Genomic DNA, 15,569 nt, shown 5'->3' with positions numbered 1-15,569 from the left:
TCTCTTTATTTTTGCTCTTCCAAATAATATTCTAAAAAAATCATGACATATATGTAAGTTATTTTTCAAAAATCCATGTGAGTATCCACATCCGTCAAAAAAAGAACACTAGTAAAAATGTGAATTCACTATTAACATGATCAAATATGGAAGAAAAAAACACTCAAGTTACTGGAATAAATACGCAAATGCGTCGTTAACATGACCCAACATGTGAGTTATAGGACTAAACATGTGAAATCACCGTGTTTTTTGGGGAAAAAAGTGCAAATTACAAGATAAAAAATGTAATTATAGTGCTTGAATTTCATTGATAGAAGAACTCCCGAAACACCATAGCAATTTTTCGGGGGGAAATAACATTTTTGTTCCTGTAACTTACACAATTTTTATTTTTGATTATGTTATCAATCAATTCACGGTATTAGTACAATAACTTTCATTTTTTTTCCAATTTCGATCCGTTTACATCGGATTGCCAACGTGCCATCGGATACGCCATCAATGTCCATCGACACATAAGTAGTTTTCTGTGACATGTCATCATTTCTGACCCCGTGTCAGCATTCCGATGAAAATGCACTTATAAAATCGAAAAACACGCAAATTTAGTAGACTAATATCATAAATAGATCAATAATATGACCAAAAATTTAAAAAAAATGAACATAATTTCTCCGATTTGAGCTTTGATAATTGCACCAAGTCTCTGTTTGTTGGTCAATGGCATGAGCAAGTGAGGGAGAGGTGTAAGTAAGCATATTTGGTGAATTGTGTTGTATTCACGTGGGTGTGTGTACGTCTACTCCAACGCTGCCAAAATATTCATTCATCGAGTGGTACCAATTGGATTTTTGTGCCTTGTAAAAAAGAAAAGAGCTTTAATTTGGTTCCATCGATAGTGTTCCATTGTTGGGAAATGCAGTGAGTTTTCTATTACATCGATCGCTTCTTTCATTCCCAATATTGATATATAAATGATGATTATTTGTATAATATAATAGCTAATTGGCACTGGAGTTTCATAGTTTTACTATATCAAAATATAAGGAATTTAATAATGTAGTTGGTTTAAATTAAATAATGAGAAATGTGTTAAAATTTATAATAAAAAAATAGTATTAGGATATGTGGATTTTTTTAGAAATATGAAATAAATATAAGTGGTTTAATATATTGATTTTTGTATGCTTTGTTATTAGAATTGAAGTTTTGCCACGTAGTTAAAGAAAAAGCTGTAATTTTAGTTCTTTATATTTTCAAATTAATTAAAAATTTTTAAGGTTTAAATTTATTGTATGAGATTAAAATCTATCTTTGGTCCTGTCCCATAAATAATACTCCATAGTGATCAATAATATCATTGGACCATTTTGGACTGGACATATTGAACTGTTAACGTGAGTCTTAGCTGTTTACGCCACTTCCAGATGCTTCGCTTTAATGCGCGTTTCATGTCATTATTACGCTTACTATTCGAGATTGACTCAAAAAAAAATTAATACACTCGAACTCGACAAAGTATCGAGTTACTCGAACTTGAAGTCAATAATTCTATTCTAATTCTAAACAAATTATATGTGTGCGTGTGTCTCTTTGTTCGAGAGCTAATCGAATGCACACATACAAACTCGAGATCGACTCAATTAAAGATTAAAATGTTTTATAAGAATTTACAATATATTCATATAATATCTTAAGTTAACTATATATGAAGTAGTTTGGACATATTGTGCAGTCGCACGAGCACAGATCTCATCTGAGCTCGAGACGTGACCATTATAATTTAAAGTTGTTGTTTACACATATATATTTCAGTTGATCTCGTTTATGTTTGTAAAACTCAATTATTGACGTTTCGGTATATTTGGTATTTTTCATAACCTTGACTAAAAGAACTTTTAATCTGTCTTAATTAATATACAAATATCATTTACACTGAAAACAATTATAACATACAAAAATATGATATACACTATGTAATATTGTGGTAAGAGTAATAATTATTCCTACTCCGGAAGTTATCGAAATATCAGTTTAAATGATTTTGAGTTAAACCAATAATATCAATTATTATTTTTTTGTAAAACAGTCGATCCGAAAATTGGCCGGTCTTAACCACACGTTCTTATATTTACTTAAAAAATTTTGATTCCTAATTAAATTAGTCAACAGCTAGACGTTACTTCGAGATTGACATTTACATTGCAAGTAGTGTGTAGGTACCTATATATTATAATAGAAATTAAATTTTAGTAAATATCTTGTGAGACAGTCTCGCATATCTTTATTTGTGAGATGAGTTAACTCTTCACATATTTATAATAAAAAATAATACTTTTGATGTAAAAAATAATATTTTTTTATGGATTATCTAATAAAATATTTGTTTCACAAAATTGATTCGTTTAGTGTTTAAATTTTGTAGATAGCAATATATAGTGGAGACACATGTGAATCCCTTAGCTTGTTGAAGGGATAAGGAGGCACGCCATCAAGTTTGATGCGACCATCTACCCAAATTAAATTATATACACTAAATAATTGTGTCATCCATTATATCATATTTCCCACTAAGTAATGTTGGAATTCAAAGGTGAAGGGATCACAATTACAAGAAACTGAGAAAATATTCATTGGATTTCAGTGGATATTACCTCAATATGTCGTTTTTGCATTTTTTTCTATCATTTTATTTTTGGAGATTAAAATATCATTGTTTCTTGATTAAAAATAATGAGTAGCTATATATGCTTGGAGAAATAATAAATAAAAAAATATATTATGTGTTGCTCGAGTTATTTATGGATTATCATTTAATTTGATTTTAAAAAATTTCATTGTATTTTTAATATAGGGTTTTGAAAGGATATTTAAACGGAACGTTTTCGGGGAGTTGGATACACCAAGGACATAAATATGTTTCTACACGCTGAATTTTATTTATTCGATAAAATTGTAATTTTAGTTTTATATAATTGTTTTTTATTTTTATTTTGAGAGTGTTAATGTATCATTATACACGTCAGCATTACATCAATATCACATTAGTCTCATATCAATATCACGTCAAAAATAATTAAAATTACCACAAAAAAAGATAGTAAGTTAAAACTGAAATCTAATAATATAAAACACTAAAATTGTAAAATTATAAACGTATAAGATAAAAAAAATGCAAAATTCTCTATTTCTTTATCATTCACATGTTGCCAAAAGTTCTTTACCTTATTTATCGTACATTTTTTTAATATTTTTTAACATCGTTAAACTTGTTGCTCGATTTTTATTCAATATAATTTTATATTCTAATTAAATATTTATCAGTATGTATATATTTTACCACTTTCATTAAATATTAATAGTTTTGGTGTGTTTTTATGTCAGTCTTCTGATATGATTAGTAGTAAGAAAATGTGGTTTCCAAAGTATATTTTATTATCGTGCATCCAACACTTTTCTTGATTGGCATGGACAAGAAAAAAATAATAACTCGCGAGTTTTCTAGGTCATTTTTATAAATTTATTTTCGTTGGAGTAGAAGTTTATATTCCCAATTAAGAATTATTTTGTAAATATTTAATATACCAAATCATCCATTTTTTTTTTAAAAAAAAAAAGAAATTGTGTTATTTCACATATATAACTTGGGAAATAAATCAACATTGTATCACCAATAATATATGGTGGGTGGGGATGTCATTGTACAAACTATTCCCTTTCTTGTTCCCAACTATTATACATGTCAAGTCAAGTCCACCATCGTCCTCCAACCCATTTTCATATTTTAGGTAAGATTAATTTTTTAATCCAATTACAAAAATTAAATAAAGTTTTTTTTGAAAAAAAATTAGATGGAGAAGAAATGATTATTTTTACTATTTTCAATATTTAAATGCGAATTTTTATGTTATTTCTTATTAAAAAAATAGTAATTTAGGTCAGATTTTGTAGGCGATGATATATTTCTCAAATATTGATGGTAAATTTTTTATGCATATCAAATGTCTTAAATAATTGGTTCAATAATATAATTAATTTTGGTACATAACCACTTATAAATTTTAATTTAATTTAGAATATGATCTATATATTGTTTTATAGTTTTTTAGTCTTATCCTAGCTACACAATACTACGTTTTTTTTTTTTTTGCAAAATCACGATAAAAAATTTAAAAAAATAAAAGTAAAAATTCTTTTTGATCAGGATCTTCTTAAACTCTCCTCCATTTTTGTAAAGAAATTAACTCGGTCGTACGATACATAAATAATTATTTTGCTCAGTAATTTCCATTGATTTAAAGGTGGAGTCACTTGCTATTATTACATGGATATGGATGGTGAATTTATTAAGGTGAGTAAATTGTATCCGATCACCGTACATGAATTTGATGTAAAATATGAGGAAGATTGCCAGCATTTTAATTTCATAATAATACGAAAATATTAAATGCAATGGTATTATTTAATACGTACGTACCGGGACAAAAGAGTGCACACATTAATTTCTGGTTTGACACATCTTTTCTTGGTCTCGGAATTAATTAAATGTCTCCTTTTTCCAATATGAAATGAAATGAAATGAAATATAATTTTGGTCCTCTAAAATCTGGTTTGGTCACAAAATCTGCATGATCTTTAATGCATCACAAGAATTCAGAGTGGGAGAAGAAAACAAAGAAACTTTTGAATCTTAGGCCCCTACCTCCTTTTAATTCTTTTCATTTTATATATAAAATTCAATAGTACCCACATAAATTAATAATTTTCTGTGAGATAATAATTTTTCTTATGTGTATGAATTAATAATTTACCAAAATTCTCATAAAATGTGAATATATTACGGCTTTTTTTTAATATTCAATTGCGATAGATTTTCTTGTCTTATTATTGGTGTTACATCCAAAAATAATGAAATTTATTACTCAAACATGTTTTTTTTTTTGTTTTAAAAAAAGGTTAAATCGGTGTTGCTGCTTCGATTGTTTCCTTTCGCGTCATAGGCCCAATGTCACCGTAGTTTAATCAATACGATAATTTATATGTATGGCCTCGATATTTGCTCTCCAATATAAATACCCAAACCACCCCGATTTCTTATTTTTATCACTAGTTTCCGCAAAGCATTTTGACCTGAAAATATTTTATCATAGGTTATACCGGACATTAAGTTTGATTTTCTTGTTTTCAATCGATCGAACGGCCCTTTTAGCTAGCTGGTTTCCTTCATTTGTCTTTGTAATAATTGTGTTCTTAACAAATCCCCCCAAAAAAAACAAAGGATTGTGGATAAGTGAGTTGTTTTGCTCCAAATTCAATGGCGATTGAAGCGCAGCTGTATTCAGAAAATCTTGGTTTTGCTTTGAAGGGTCCTCAGGAATTGTTCTTGGAAAACGCTAGTGGCTTCTTCGATCCTCAAAAAAGGAGTGCTGCTTTATCTGATCATCAAGAAAATCTCAACTATTTGCCCGATATTTCTTCCAGTCAATTGCTCCCAAAACACAGCATGAAAGATCAGCAATCGACGCCTTTTTCTCACAACTTTTCAGCACATTTTGAGAAGCAAAGAATGGAGTTTGATCAGTTCATCAGAATACAGGTCCTTTTTTTCTCACAATTACCAACGTTTGATTTGATTTTTATTCAAATATAATTCGGTGAAAATTAATGCCCCTTTTCCATCTGGGATTTTTAATATACTTCAGATTTGAAAAGGGTTCTGATCCATTTCCATTTCTTGAGACAGAACGAGAGATTGAGACTGACATTGCAAGAACAAAGGAAACAACAAACTGCGCTATACATAAACAAATACGAATCAAGAACAAAACTTCTACTCAAACAGAAGGAAGAACAAATCGCGGAAGCATCAAACATAACATTTCAACTCGAGAATCTGCTAACAAGAATGGAGATCGAAAATCAAACATGGCAGAGAGTGGCTAAGGAGAATGAAGCCATGGTTGCGTCACTGAACAACGTAATCCAACGCCTGAAAGAGACTTCGAATGCGCCCCCAAATGGTGCTGATGACGCGGAATCTTGCTACCAAAACATTGACGAAGAAAAGACAGAAGCTGGTGAGCTCGGGAACATGAAGAAGATGGTGTGTAGATGCTGCAATCATCGGAATTCGTGTGTAATAATTTTGCCATGCAGGCATCTTTGTTCATGCAAGGATTGTGAGGTTTTTCTCTATTCTTGCCCAGTTTGTAGAAATGTGAAAAAAGCAACCATCGAGGTGCTGGTTTAATTTTTCTTTTCTTTTTTTTTTTAATTACTTTTGTCGACATAATTTGCCTATCGAGAATTCAATCACTTCGTTTTCTATTTTACCTTTAAATTTTTTAGTGTTTTTTTATTTTGTTTCATTCTTCAGTTAAATATTTAGTACTAATAAAATACACTTTTTGTTTTTTTAAATATAAAAGCATATAATTTTTAAATATAAGACAATGTATTGAGGATGTTACGCTTTAAAATTGGAAATTATGGGAAGTCATGGATCAAAATTTTCCAAATATATAAATGAATGAAATATATTTTTATAATAAGATAATTGTGGCCAAGCACTATATTGGGCTCAGTATATTTTAACTCTTGCATTAATGTATGACATGAAAATAATTTGAGCTTTTTTCTTTGAAGTGTCCTAACATCTAANTCGGATCGTCTCAAATCAAAAGCGTCCAACAGAAGCAAATTCCAATTTGCACAATTCCTCGTAAGGTCATAGTTGTGTGTCATAAAGATTTAAAATATATTAATTTATTGTTTCACAAACACCTCGTTCTATTTGGATCAATGAATATGAACTTAATGGTTTCAAACTCATAACAATAATATTTGTTTTATTAAATTTGTTTGAAAATAATAAATTTTAATTTCTTAATTAACAAGTTCTTTTTTGAAACATTGAGATGTATTTTGAATTTATTTCAATATAGAGTTTCAAATAACGCATTCTTAATGGGAGGAGAATCATTCATCTTCCTCAACTTATTTGTTAAAAAAAAAAAAATTGAACCAACACATCGATGGTTGTTTTTTCACATTTCTGCAAAAAAAAAAAAAATGAAGATAGAGAAAATTTTCACAATCTCTGCATGAACAAAGATACATGCATGACAGAATTATTACACACAATGATTGCAGCATCTGCACAACATATTCTTCATGTTGCCGAACTGGTTAGTTTCTGTCTTTTCTTCGTCAATGTTCTAGCAGCCAGAGTCCACATCACCGTGATCATTTGGTGGCGAATTCGCTTTCTCTTTCATGTGTTGGATTGCGTTGTTTAGTGATGTAATCATGGATTCCTTCTCTTTAGCCACTTTGTGCTATGTTTGATTCTGGATCTCCATTCTTGTTAGCAGATTCTCGAGCTGAAATGTTATGTTTGATACGTCTGCGATTTGTTCTTCTTTCTATTTGAATGGAAGTCTTGTTTTTTATTCGTATTTGTTTATGATCGGCACAATTTGTTGTCTACTTAGCTCTTGCAATGCCTGCCTCAATCAATGTTCATCCGATTAATTTGGTATTTTTATTTTTATTTTTATTTTAAAAAAGCTGTATTTTTAGAGCACTTTGTCACAAATTTATCCCTTCTAATTACACGTGCAGCCTTTGTCCCTTAATTATGCCCTCGTGAGTACCAACAAAGAAACCTTAAGAGTAATCTAATGTTGCTAATTGTATATAAACAAGCACAATTGGTTTGAAGAATTTTTAGAGAACGAAAGTATACCACTTAGTTGCATGAAAAATGAATTGTTTCTGGTTTTATTTTAAAAATGAAATCCTCTTTATATACATGTCCCCTGCATTCTAAATTCTATTGGTGTATATAATTTTCTACACTAGTCTATACAATAAAGTATTGTAGATCTCCCTACATTTACGTTCTCTAATCTACAATGTGTTGTCGAATATTCTAGATCTTCTTACAAGTCTCGACATCTTTCTATATAAAAGCTTCTAGACTCATCTTTGTCCACAAAATTTTAGATCTTTCCAAATTGATTTAGAATGTGCAAGTCATATCCAGAATGTTCTAGACCTTTTAGCATAAACCTATAACCTTCGTGTTTTGTTAACAATTTTCTAGATCCTTCCGCACAAACCTATCTATAACCTTTATGACTTGTTCACAATGTTTTAGGGCATGTTGCACGAACTTAGAACTTTCAAGTTCTTCGTCCTCTCTGACTTATCTAGAACATTTTATGGCTTTTAAGAGAATGTTAGAGTTTTCAAGAAGGTTTTGGATGCAATCATACCTTTATGATAGACAGCTTCTTTTACCAAGATCTTTAAGTCTTGCACATCAAAACTGTCAGGCCATGTTATAAGCGCCATGTTATAAGCACGAAACCTATAGAAAAGTTTCGATTCAGGCAAAAGAGTAAAAAAAAAAAAAAAAAAAAGACGTTGATTTAAAGTTGACCAAAATAAACACAGAAATAGAGTTTAAGTGTAAATGTGAGTTTTTTAGGTAAAGTTTTAATTTGACTTTCAAATTTTTTTTAAAAAATAAGTTAAAGTTTATTGTTTTTATTATAAACGTTAATTCATAAATTATAAATATCAAAAATTTTATAACATAAAATTTTATATAAAAATACCTTAAAAACATCGAATATTTTAATGGTTAATCATGGCGGTAAAAAAATTCTAAGATTTATACATTTATCTTCATGTTTTTAAAACCTTGATTTAGAGCATATTTTTATGTAGTAAATATTTATATCAAATAAATACTCTACTTGATTCTTTGTATATAAATAACAAATTCAATTGCTGATGACTTATAAATTATTTGACGTTAAATTTTCAAGTTTAAAACAAGCCATCAGGTACCTAATTAACAAAAACATAATAAATAACAGATTCAATGGTAATCCTAGTTCCAATTACCCCGCTAACTGGGCTATATGGCCCATATATATCAACGCAATGGAAGCCCAAATTTGTTAATTAACTCATAAAAAAAAAAACTTCCTACTTTCATGTAAAATTCCAAATGTTAGTTGAAAATTTGCAACTGAAATGGATTAAAAAAAGGAATTTGGGTGTACTAAACCATTTTTTTTTAAAAAAATACTATTTGTTTTATAATAGGAATTCTAATAATAAATTTAATAACATGTTTTATTTTTCAGTCAATATGACATCTTTCAAATAACTCACTGTTAAATTTTTTGTATATATACATTTTAATGCAGATATATCTTTTTGTGATATAACTCATTTTTGTTGATTTGAAGGAGATATTTGATTTGATGATGAATTTGAAAGATATATTTCAAATCACACATATGTTGAATGTATTTAAAATCCAGTTTAGTTCATTCATCCAATCGATTGGTCATTCCAGTTTTGAGACTCAATATTGATATTGTCGAGGCACTTTAGGGTATGACCAGGAGCTGAGCAAAGACAACCTATTTCGCTGTTGCGAGTGCCTACCAAATATACTAGTCTTGTGATTTTAAAATTAAATTGTTTTGCGAGATAAAGATAAAATTGTTGTTTAGAAAACGGTCATACCTAGAGACCACATTAGTTAATATTATGTGTGTAATTTTTTTGCGAGATGAGGGTATTATACCAGTTATTTTAAAATTTGTTTGTTTAGGGAGATAAAGATAGTATCGTTCTTTAGAAAACGATGATACGTAGAGATTAAGTTATTTAATATTATAATATAGAATAATATATTTTTATTATTATTAATGTATAATAATTGTTTCACATGGGCTGGGCCAAGTGACTAGACCCGGCCAGCTACTTGTGCCTTCATCGGGCCTTTCATTATTTCCAATAATTTAATCATTCTGGATCCTTTAAGCAACAATTAGGTTGCTAATTATAATTTCTAATTAAATAAATATAAAATAATTTTTTAGTACAACCTACAAATAATTATTTTCTCTGTACGATCCGACAGGTCAGATGGGCGGAGGGTTTAAGTTGGAGTTAAGTTTTACTGTATTCTATATTTTTAAATTGTTATTTTATTATTAATTTTTTCATTAATCACATGTTTTAGAAATTAAAAATCTACTAAAATATAAAATGCATGCTGTCAATACAATAGTTATAACAAAAACAGCACATTTCTCTAGAAACATATATTGTTTAGATATTTGTCCACTTAACTTTAAAATTAATTAAGGATCTAAATGAACCAAATCGTTTGCGAGCTACTCGGAGCTCGACTCGATAAAAAGTTCGTTTGAGTTTGTTTGTTAATCATAGCAAACCAAGTTCAATCTCGATTTCGAGCTCGAAAAATTAATCAAATCAAGCTCAAGTTTTATGATATTCGGCCCGTGAACTCACAAACATGTATTGAGCCCCGACGAGTAGGTTTATTGGTTGAGTGTGAGAAAATTGATATGTCAAGGTTTGAATCCCATAAAAGTATTACCTGTTTTAATTTGTTTGCATTCTTTTTTTAAGTTTATTATTTAGTATGTGTGGTTTTCATGATACTGTATATATATAATTTATATACATCTCAAATCCATCGATGCTAAATTAGAGACATGGCATTGAGAAACATGCGAGGCAAGGGGGGATACGATCATATATTTATATACGTACGCAGATATTTCGATTAAATGGGATTGATTATGTATACCAGAAATATTAGACAACGTATATTTATTGAATGAATTTAAAATTTTGACATAGAAAAAAAAAAGAGATATATTCATGTGGCTGAGAGGGAAGGAAGGACCAATGATATGCGCCTTCATTCTCTATTCAGTTGTGGTGTTCATTAATATCAAAGTTTCCTAGAACCAAATACCATTCTATTCAATCTCTTGCGTATAAGATTTTAGTTTATATTTATATTGATGTCATGTCCAATATTTGGCTGATAGAACAACCTTAATGACCTATACGAACAACCTTAATAAAAAAAAATTGTAATTTTGTTTTGGATTTTAATATTGTAATTATTTAAAATTGGTTTTGGTTTTTTTCTTCCGAAATTAGTAAATTTATCGGATATTACTTATTTGACATAGATGTTTCCTACGTAACTGATCATGTGACGAAAATAAAACATATGTCACATTCATTAAAATGGATATAAACAAGAAACGTTTGCCTATTGTCTTGGGACATATAATTAGTCACGTATATGAAGGCAAAGGTAACCTAGATCATTCGTATATTAAAACTCTCGGCGTCCTATCATTATTTTTTTTGTGTTCTTCCGACGACCCAAAAATATAAAAAATAAAAATCGCTATTTGTTCGTCAACTACAGTGACCTATAGAAGAAATCTGTTGTCATTAAGATCATATGTATTTTAATTTGAAAGGAATATTTTATTCCTTTATTATTTTGTTAAATTGATATTATCAACTTAAGATTTTGTCTTTCTAGATTATAAGATCTTACTTGATTTATCTCTAGGTATTAGATGATTTATTTTTAACATGGTTTTTATCTCTAAGATAATTTATCTTTATTTAAAACTTGTTTTCATATTTTCTACGACTCTTTTATGGAATTATCTTTAGGTCTAGTAATGGATATAAATATGTAGAGCCTTACAGCCGCGTGGGAGACTTTCGTGTGGTCGGCAGAGGAGTTCTTGCATAGAAGAAAAATACGAGTGCCGAGCCTATTTTGATGAGAAGCTTTTGTGTGATGGGTTGATCACTTTGTACACATGCTGAAGTTTTTCGTGTGATCGGTTGATCACTTTGGAGTGCATCTGCTGGAGTTTTTCTGAACATACACAAAGTTCAAAGTTGAAGATTCGTGTGAAGAGTTTGTGTGATTGATTCACATACTTACTGTGTTGCTGATTGATGTCGGCGGCACTCAAGAACAACACTGCGTGAAATGTTTGGTGAAAAGTGGTTTTGTTTGGTTTTAAGCAACACACATTTTTGTTTTATACATCTAGTATTTGGTTTGAGTTTTTGATGTATTTTAATTTCTTGGAGTGTCAAATAATTTGGTTTTGTTAATCTCACTAGTATTGTTTTTGTGTAAACGATTTACATATTTTCTAATGAATTTTATTCATGAGGCCTTGCGTCTATGTGCATAATTTAAATCTGATATTTATTTCTTTAAGTTTACATGTGTGTTAACTGTTAAATAATTAATTTTCGTTGCATGTTGTGCGCTGATATTGACAACATCAGATCACAACACTAACTTCTGATATACACATGATAATTTATTTCTTGTTCGATTATGATCAACCACGTCCTTTCATAATTGATTGGAAATATACAAGAAATTACAATATATATGAGCATGACAAATCATTTTCACCAACATCAATATACTGACAAATTGCATGATGGACCAAAAGCTAGAGCTTATCTCCAAGGGCAGAAGTGAAACTAGCTTTCTCAAATGAAAATTATTCAATTTTGTGCCTCAATTTTTTTATTGATTGTAAAATTAGAGAATGAATAGATATATATAAGGTGTTTCAAAAGTTGGTTGTTGTACATTTAAAGGTACATTTGGTGTACCAAGAGGAAAGTAATTAANAGAAAACAAGTATTTCAGTTTCTTAATAAAATAATTGATTTATTTTAACGAACATTTAAAAAACCACGTGAGTTATTTTATTAAGAAACTGAAATACTTGTTTTCTTGTTTTTGAAAACCTATCTGATACAACAGCAAGTGTACAATTTAGTACAATAATTCATTTAATACTGTCTGTGATATACAAAAAATAGAGCGAAGCCTACTTATTATATATTTCTTTATCTATATGTATATGTTTATTATTTATATGTATAAATATGTATGTATATCTCAACATTAAGGATTAGGTTATATATGTTTTGTTCCATCACACAATATTGCATATACATATTAATTGACTAAATAACATCCACCTCTCTTTGGAAAATCCAAAAAAAAACACATAATATCTTATATCAAAATAATTATATTTTAAACTTTGTGTTTTTAAAATCAAAAGTTAAAATCTAGTGTGTAGTATCGAGCGCTTGCGTTTTATCAGAAAATATTAATTTGCAGTAACTGTGCAACTCAAATATTTTAAATCATACAATAACTTAAACACCACGTTTCGATTGTTCTATCACGCAAAGACGATTATTGAACCCAAGAATACCCATCTCAATAATCTCATTCCTTGCAATAAATGAGAATCGAACTATTGATCTTAACAATACTACCAATTATAGTATTGATCGCTTGTTAGTTTATCAAAAATTATAACTAATGGTAATGGTGCAACTCAAATCTTATAAACCGTGTAATATAGCAGACACTACGTTTCGATTTCTTTACCTTGTAGAGATAATTATTGCACCAAACAATCTCTCTCTCAATAATTGCATTCTTTGAAACCAATGAGAATATAACATGTGACATTACCGATGCTACCAATTATAGGAACAATTTCTTGTTAATTTACCAAAATTATAGTTGATGTTAATGATAAAACTCTTGTATTTTAAACCATACAACAACTTAATAATTATGTTCTAATATTATTCTACCAAACTTGAACAATTATCACACATAACACCATGCAAATATGACAGATGCGTCTGATTAAAACTCAATGTTGTAAAAGACATTTTATTTAATATTATAGTTTTCACGCTTTTTTATAGGGGTGAAAAGTGTAATTTAGTCCGTATTAATTTATCTCATGAATGATTAAAATTATATCATTTTATTGCTCTATTCAACAACACAAATTAATCATTCATTAATCCATATAATATAATATCAAGTACTTGTATCATTTTTCCAACCAGTAAACAATTAATTATTACAATAGTTATTTATTTTTTTTAAAAAAATAACACTTAATTAATTGCATTATTTTTCCCCCTCAGTAATTAATTACTCCATTCATTTAACATTTTTAAAAGTTAACCTAAATAATTAAATATTATTAATACCGTATCCGTAAGTGTACAATTATACATAAGAAGATAATTATTGTGATTATTGAACGATAAAAAATACTTAATTAAACAAAGATTATTGTGAAACAACATTTAAAATAATTTAAATAAATACTGAAAATTAATTTTGCCATTTCATTATATATTATGTTGTCAAATAATTTGTTTAAATGAATACTTTTTTTTATTTTATGATTATAAATTATATAGCAGTAATATATTAATAATATATCACGAGAGCAAGGTAGACGAGTACTCAAGTTAAATTGTTCAATTACTAATTGAAATAATAGAATAATCAGAACATCTCAGGGTGTAATATCAAACACCTCTGCGACTGCGATGGAAATTACAAATACTTTAATTACAAATCCAACCCACGAAAAAATCATTAACTTCATCGTGGGTTCGTTCCAAGTCAGGATCACCAAACATAGGTTTCCCCAAAAACAAGAATAATTGAAAAAAAAATAATCAAGAAAGATGTTAAAAAAAGACAGGAAACAGTACTGCTTCCAAATCTTGATCATCTATCTCGATCAGAAAACTACACTTGAGAAGAATTCTTCAGGTTTCTCATCTGAGCATGGAAGTTAGTGATCTGAAAACAACTTCCTCACATGGAATAGTCAATCCCATTTCATGATCGAACCCGAATTCTTCTTCAGCTCGTCGCAGAAGGCACTGGAACTCGGTGTGAGTCAGGAAGGAGATTGGGACGATGTATCGGGTTCGGTTCTCGCCCACGTACACGGCGAAGTGACCCTTGGGGACGTCCATCGGTAATCCTTCCTCGTCGTCATAGTCGTGTTTCTTGCCTAAGCTCGAGCATCTTTTCAAGATTTGCTTTAAGGTTGCTGCCTGTGGGAGCTTGTTTGATTTCTTGAGGGCCATTTTATCTTTTTCTTTTTTTGTGTTGTTGCAGAAGATTATAAGTCTAAAGATTTGGTTGCTTAGGCAAGAGAAAAGAAAGATGGGGAGTGGGGATTTGAAGGAGAAGGTGGAGTGCGGCGAAGTATTTATTGACAAAACTGTAGGGAGACGGCGGTCTTGTGGGGGTGCAACAGAAAAAGGACTTGTCACTTTTTAAATAGTATATAACTTTCGTTAATATAGTTATGTTTTACAAATTTAACACACACATATCCATACTATATTATAAAATGCGAAAAACATAGAGTAATTATCGAGATCAAAATATTTAATTTCACAATTGCTCTTCTTACCATACTAAAAACCTACTCAAGTCACTCCATATTTTACGTAGAAAAAAAATCTAAACAAAACTTTTTTTTAAATCGAACAACTCTTCTAAATTGAAAATAATATTTTTTAATTGTTTAATATTATTTGATCAAATTAAAAATAATAATAATACATACAACATGTGTGCATCTTTCACTAATTATTAATTAAACTTAAACCATATATAATAACAGATTTGGTCTACTTTAACAAAACTAATGCAAATATTAGCAAAAACTATGGGAAAAATCGACAACCATTAAAAAGGAGAAAAATTACTTAACTTTTTCACTATTCTATTTGGAGAACCATAGTATAAGTTTCAAAAATTAAAAAAAAATTATATGACAAACGCATCGTGTGCTCCGATCACTAAGTAT

The 15,569-nt window shown here is 29.1% G+C and overlaps 2 protein-coding genes across 2 annotated transcripts; one reads left to right on the top strand and one right to left on the bottom strand.

The window, feature by feature from the left end:
• Positions 1-5,065: 5,065 nt before the first annotated feature.
• Positions 5,066-6,361, top strand: LOC140957719 (probable BOI-related E3 ubiquitin-protein ligase 3). The gene is made up of 2 exons (XM_073415076.1): positions 5,066-5,599; positions 5,747-6,361. The coding sequence occupies exons 1-2, from the start codon at positions 5,318-5,320 to the stop codon at positions 6,251-6,253; spliced, it is 789 nt and encodes a 262-aa protein (XP_073271177.1). The 5' UTR covers positions 5,066-5,317; the 3' UTR covers positions 6,254-6,361.
• Positions 6,362-14,203: 7,842 nt separating this feature from the next.
• On the bottom strand, positions 14,204-14,944 carry LOC140957677 (protein SMALL AUXIN UP-REGULATED RNA 51-like). Its single transcript, XM_073415016.1, has one exon. The coding sequence runs from the start codon at positions 14,836-14,838 to the stop codon at positions 14,521-14,523; it is 318 nt and encodes a 105-aa protein (XP_073271117.1). The 5' UTR covers positions 14,839-14,944; the 3' UTR covers positions 14,204-14,520.
• Between the last annotated feature and the right edge of the window lie 625 nt (positions 14,945-15,569).

Source organism: Primulina huaijiensis, chromosome 14 (genome assembly GCF_012295235.1).
Source record: "Primulina huaijiensis isolate GDHJ02 chromosome 14, ASM1229523v2, whole genome shotgun sequence".
In the NCBI taxonomy this organism is placed as follows: domain Eukaryota; kingdom Viridiplantae; phylum Streptophyta; class Magnoliopsida; order Lamiales; family Gesneriaceae; genus Primulina; species Primulina huaijiensis.
The sequence above is the reverse complement of the archived record's forward strand: the minus strand, read 5'-3'. Positions and strand labels throughout refer to the sequence as shown.

Bases quoted from the DNA above. Each gene is read 5' to 3' on its own strand.
- LOC140957719 (XM_073415076.1), top strand. From the start codon at position 5,318: ATGGCGATTGAAGCGCAGCTGTATTCAGAAAATCTTGGTTTTGCTTTG. The intron at 5,600-5,746 runs GTCCTTTTTTTC...TTCTTGAGACAG, and splicing joins ATCAGTTCATCAGAATACAG to AACGAGAGATTGAGACTGAC.
- LOC140957677 (XM_073415016.1), bottom strand. From the start codon at position 14,838: ATGGCCCTCAAGAAATCAAACAAGCTCCCACAGGCAGCAACCTTAAAG.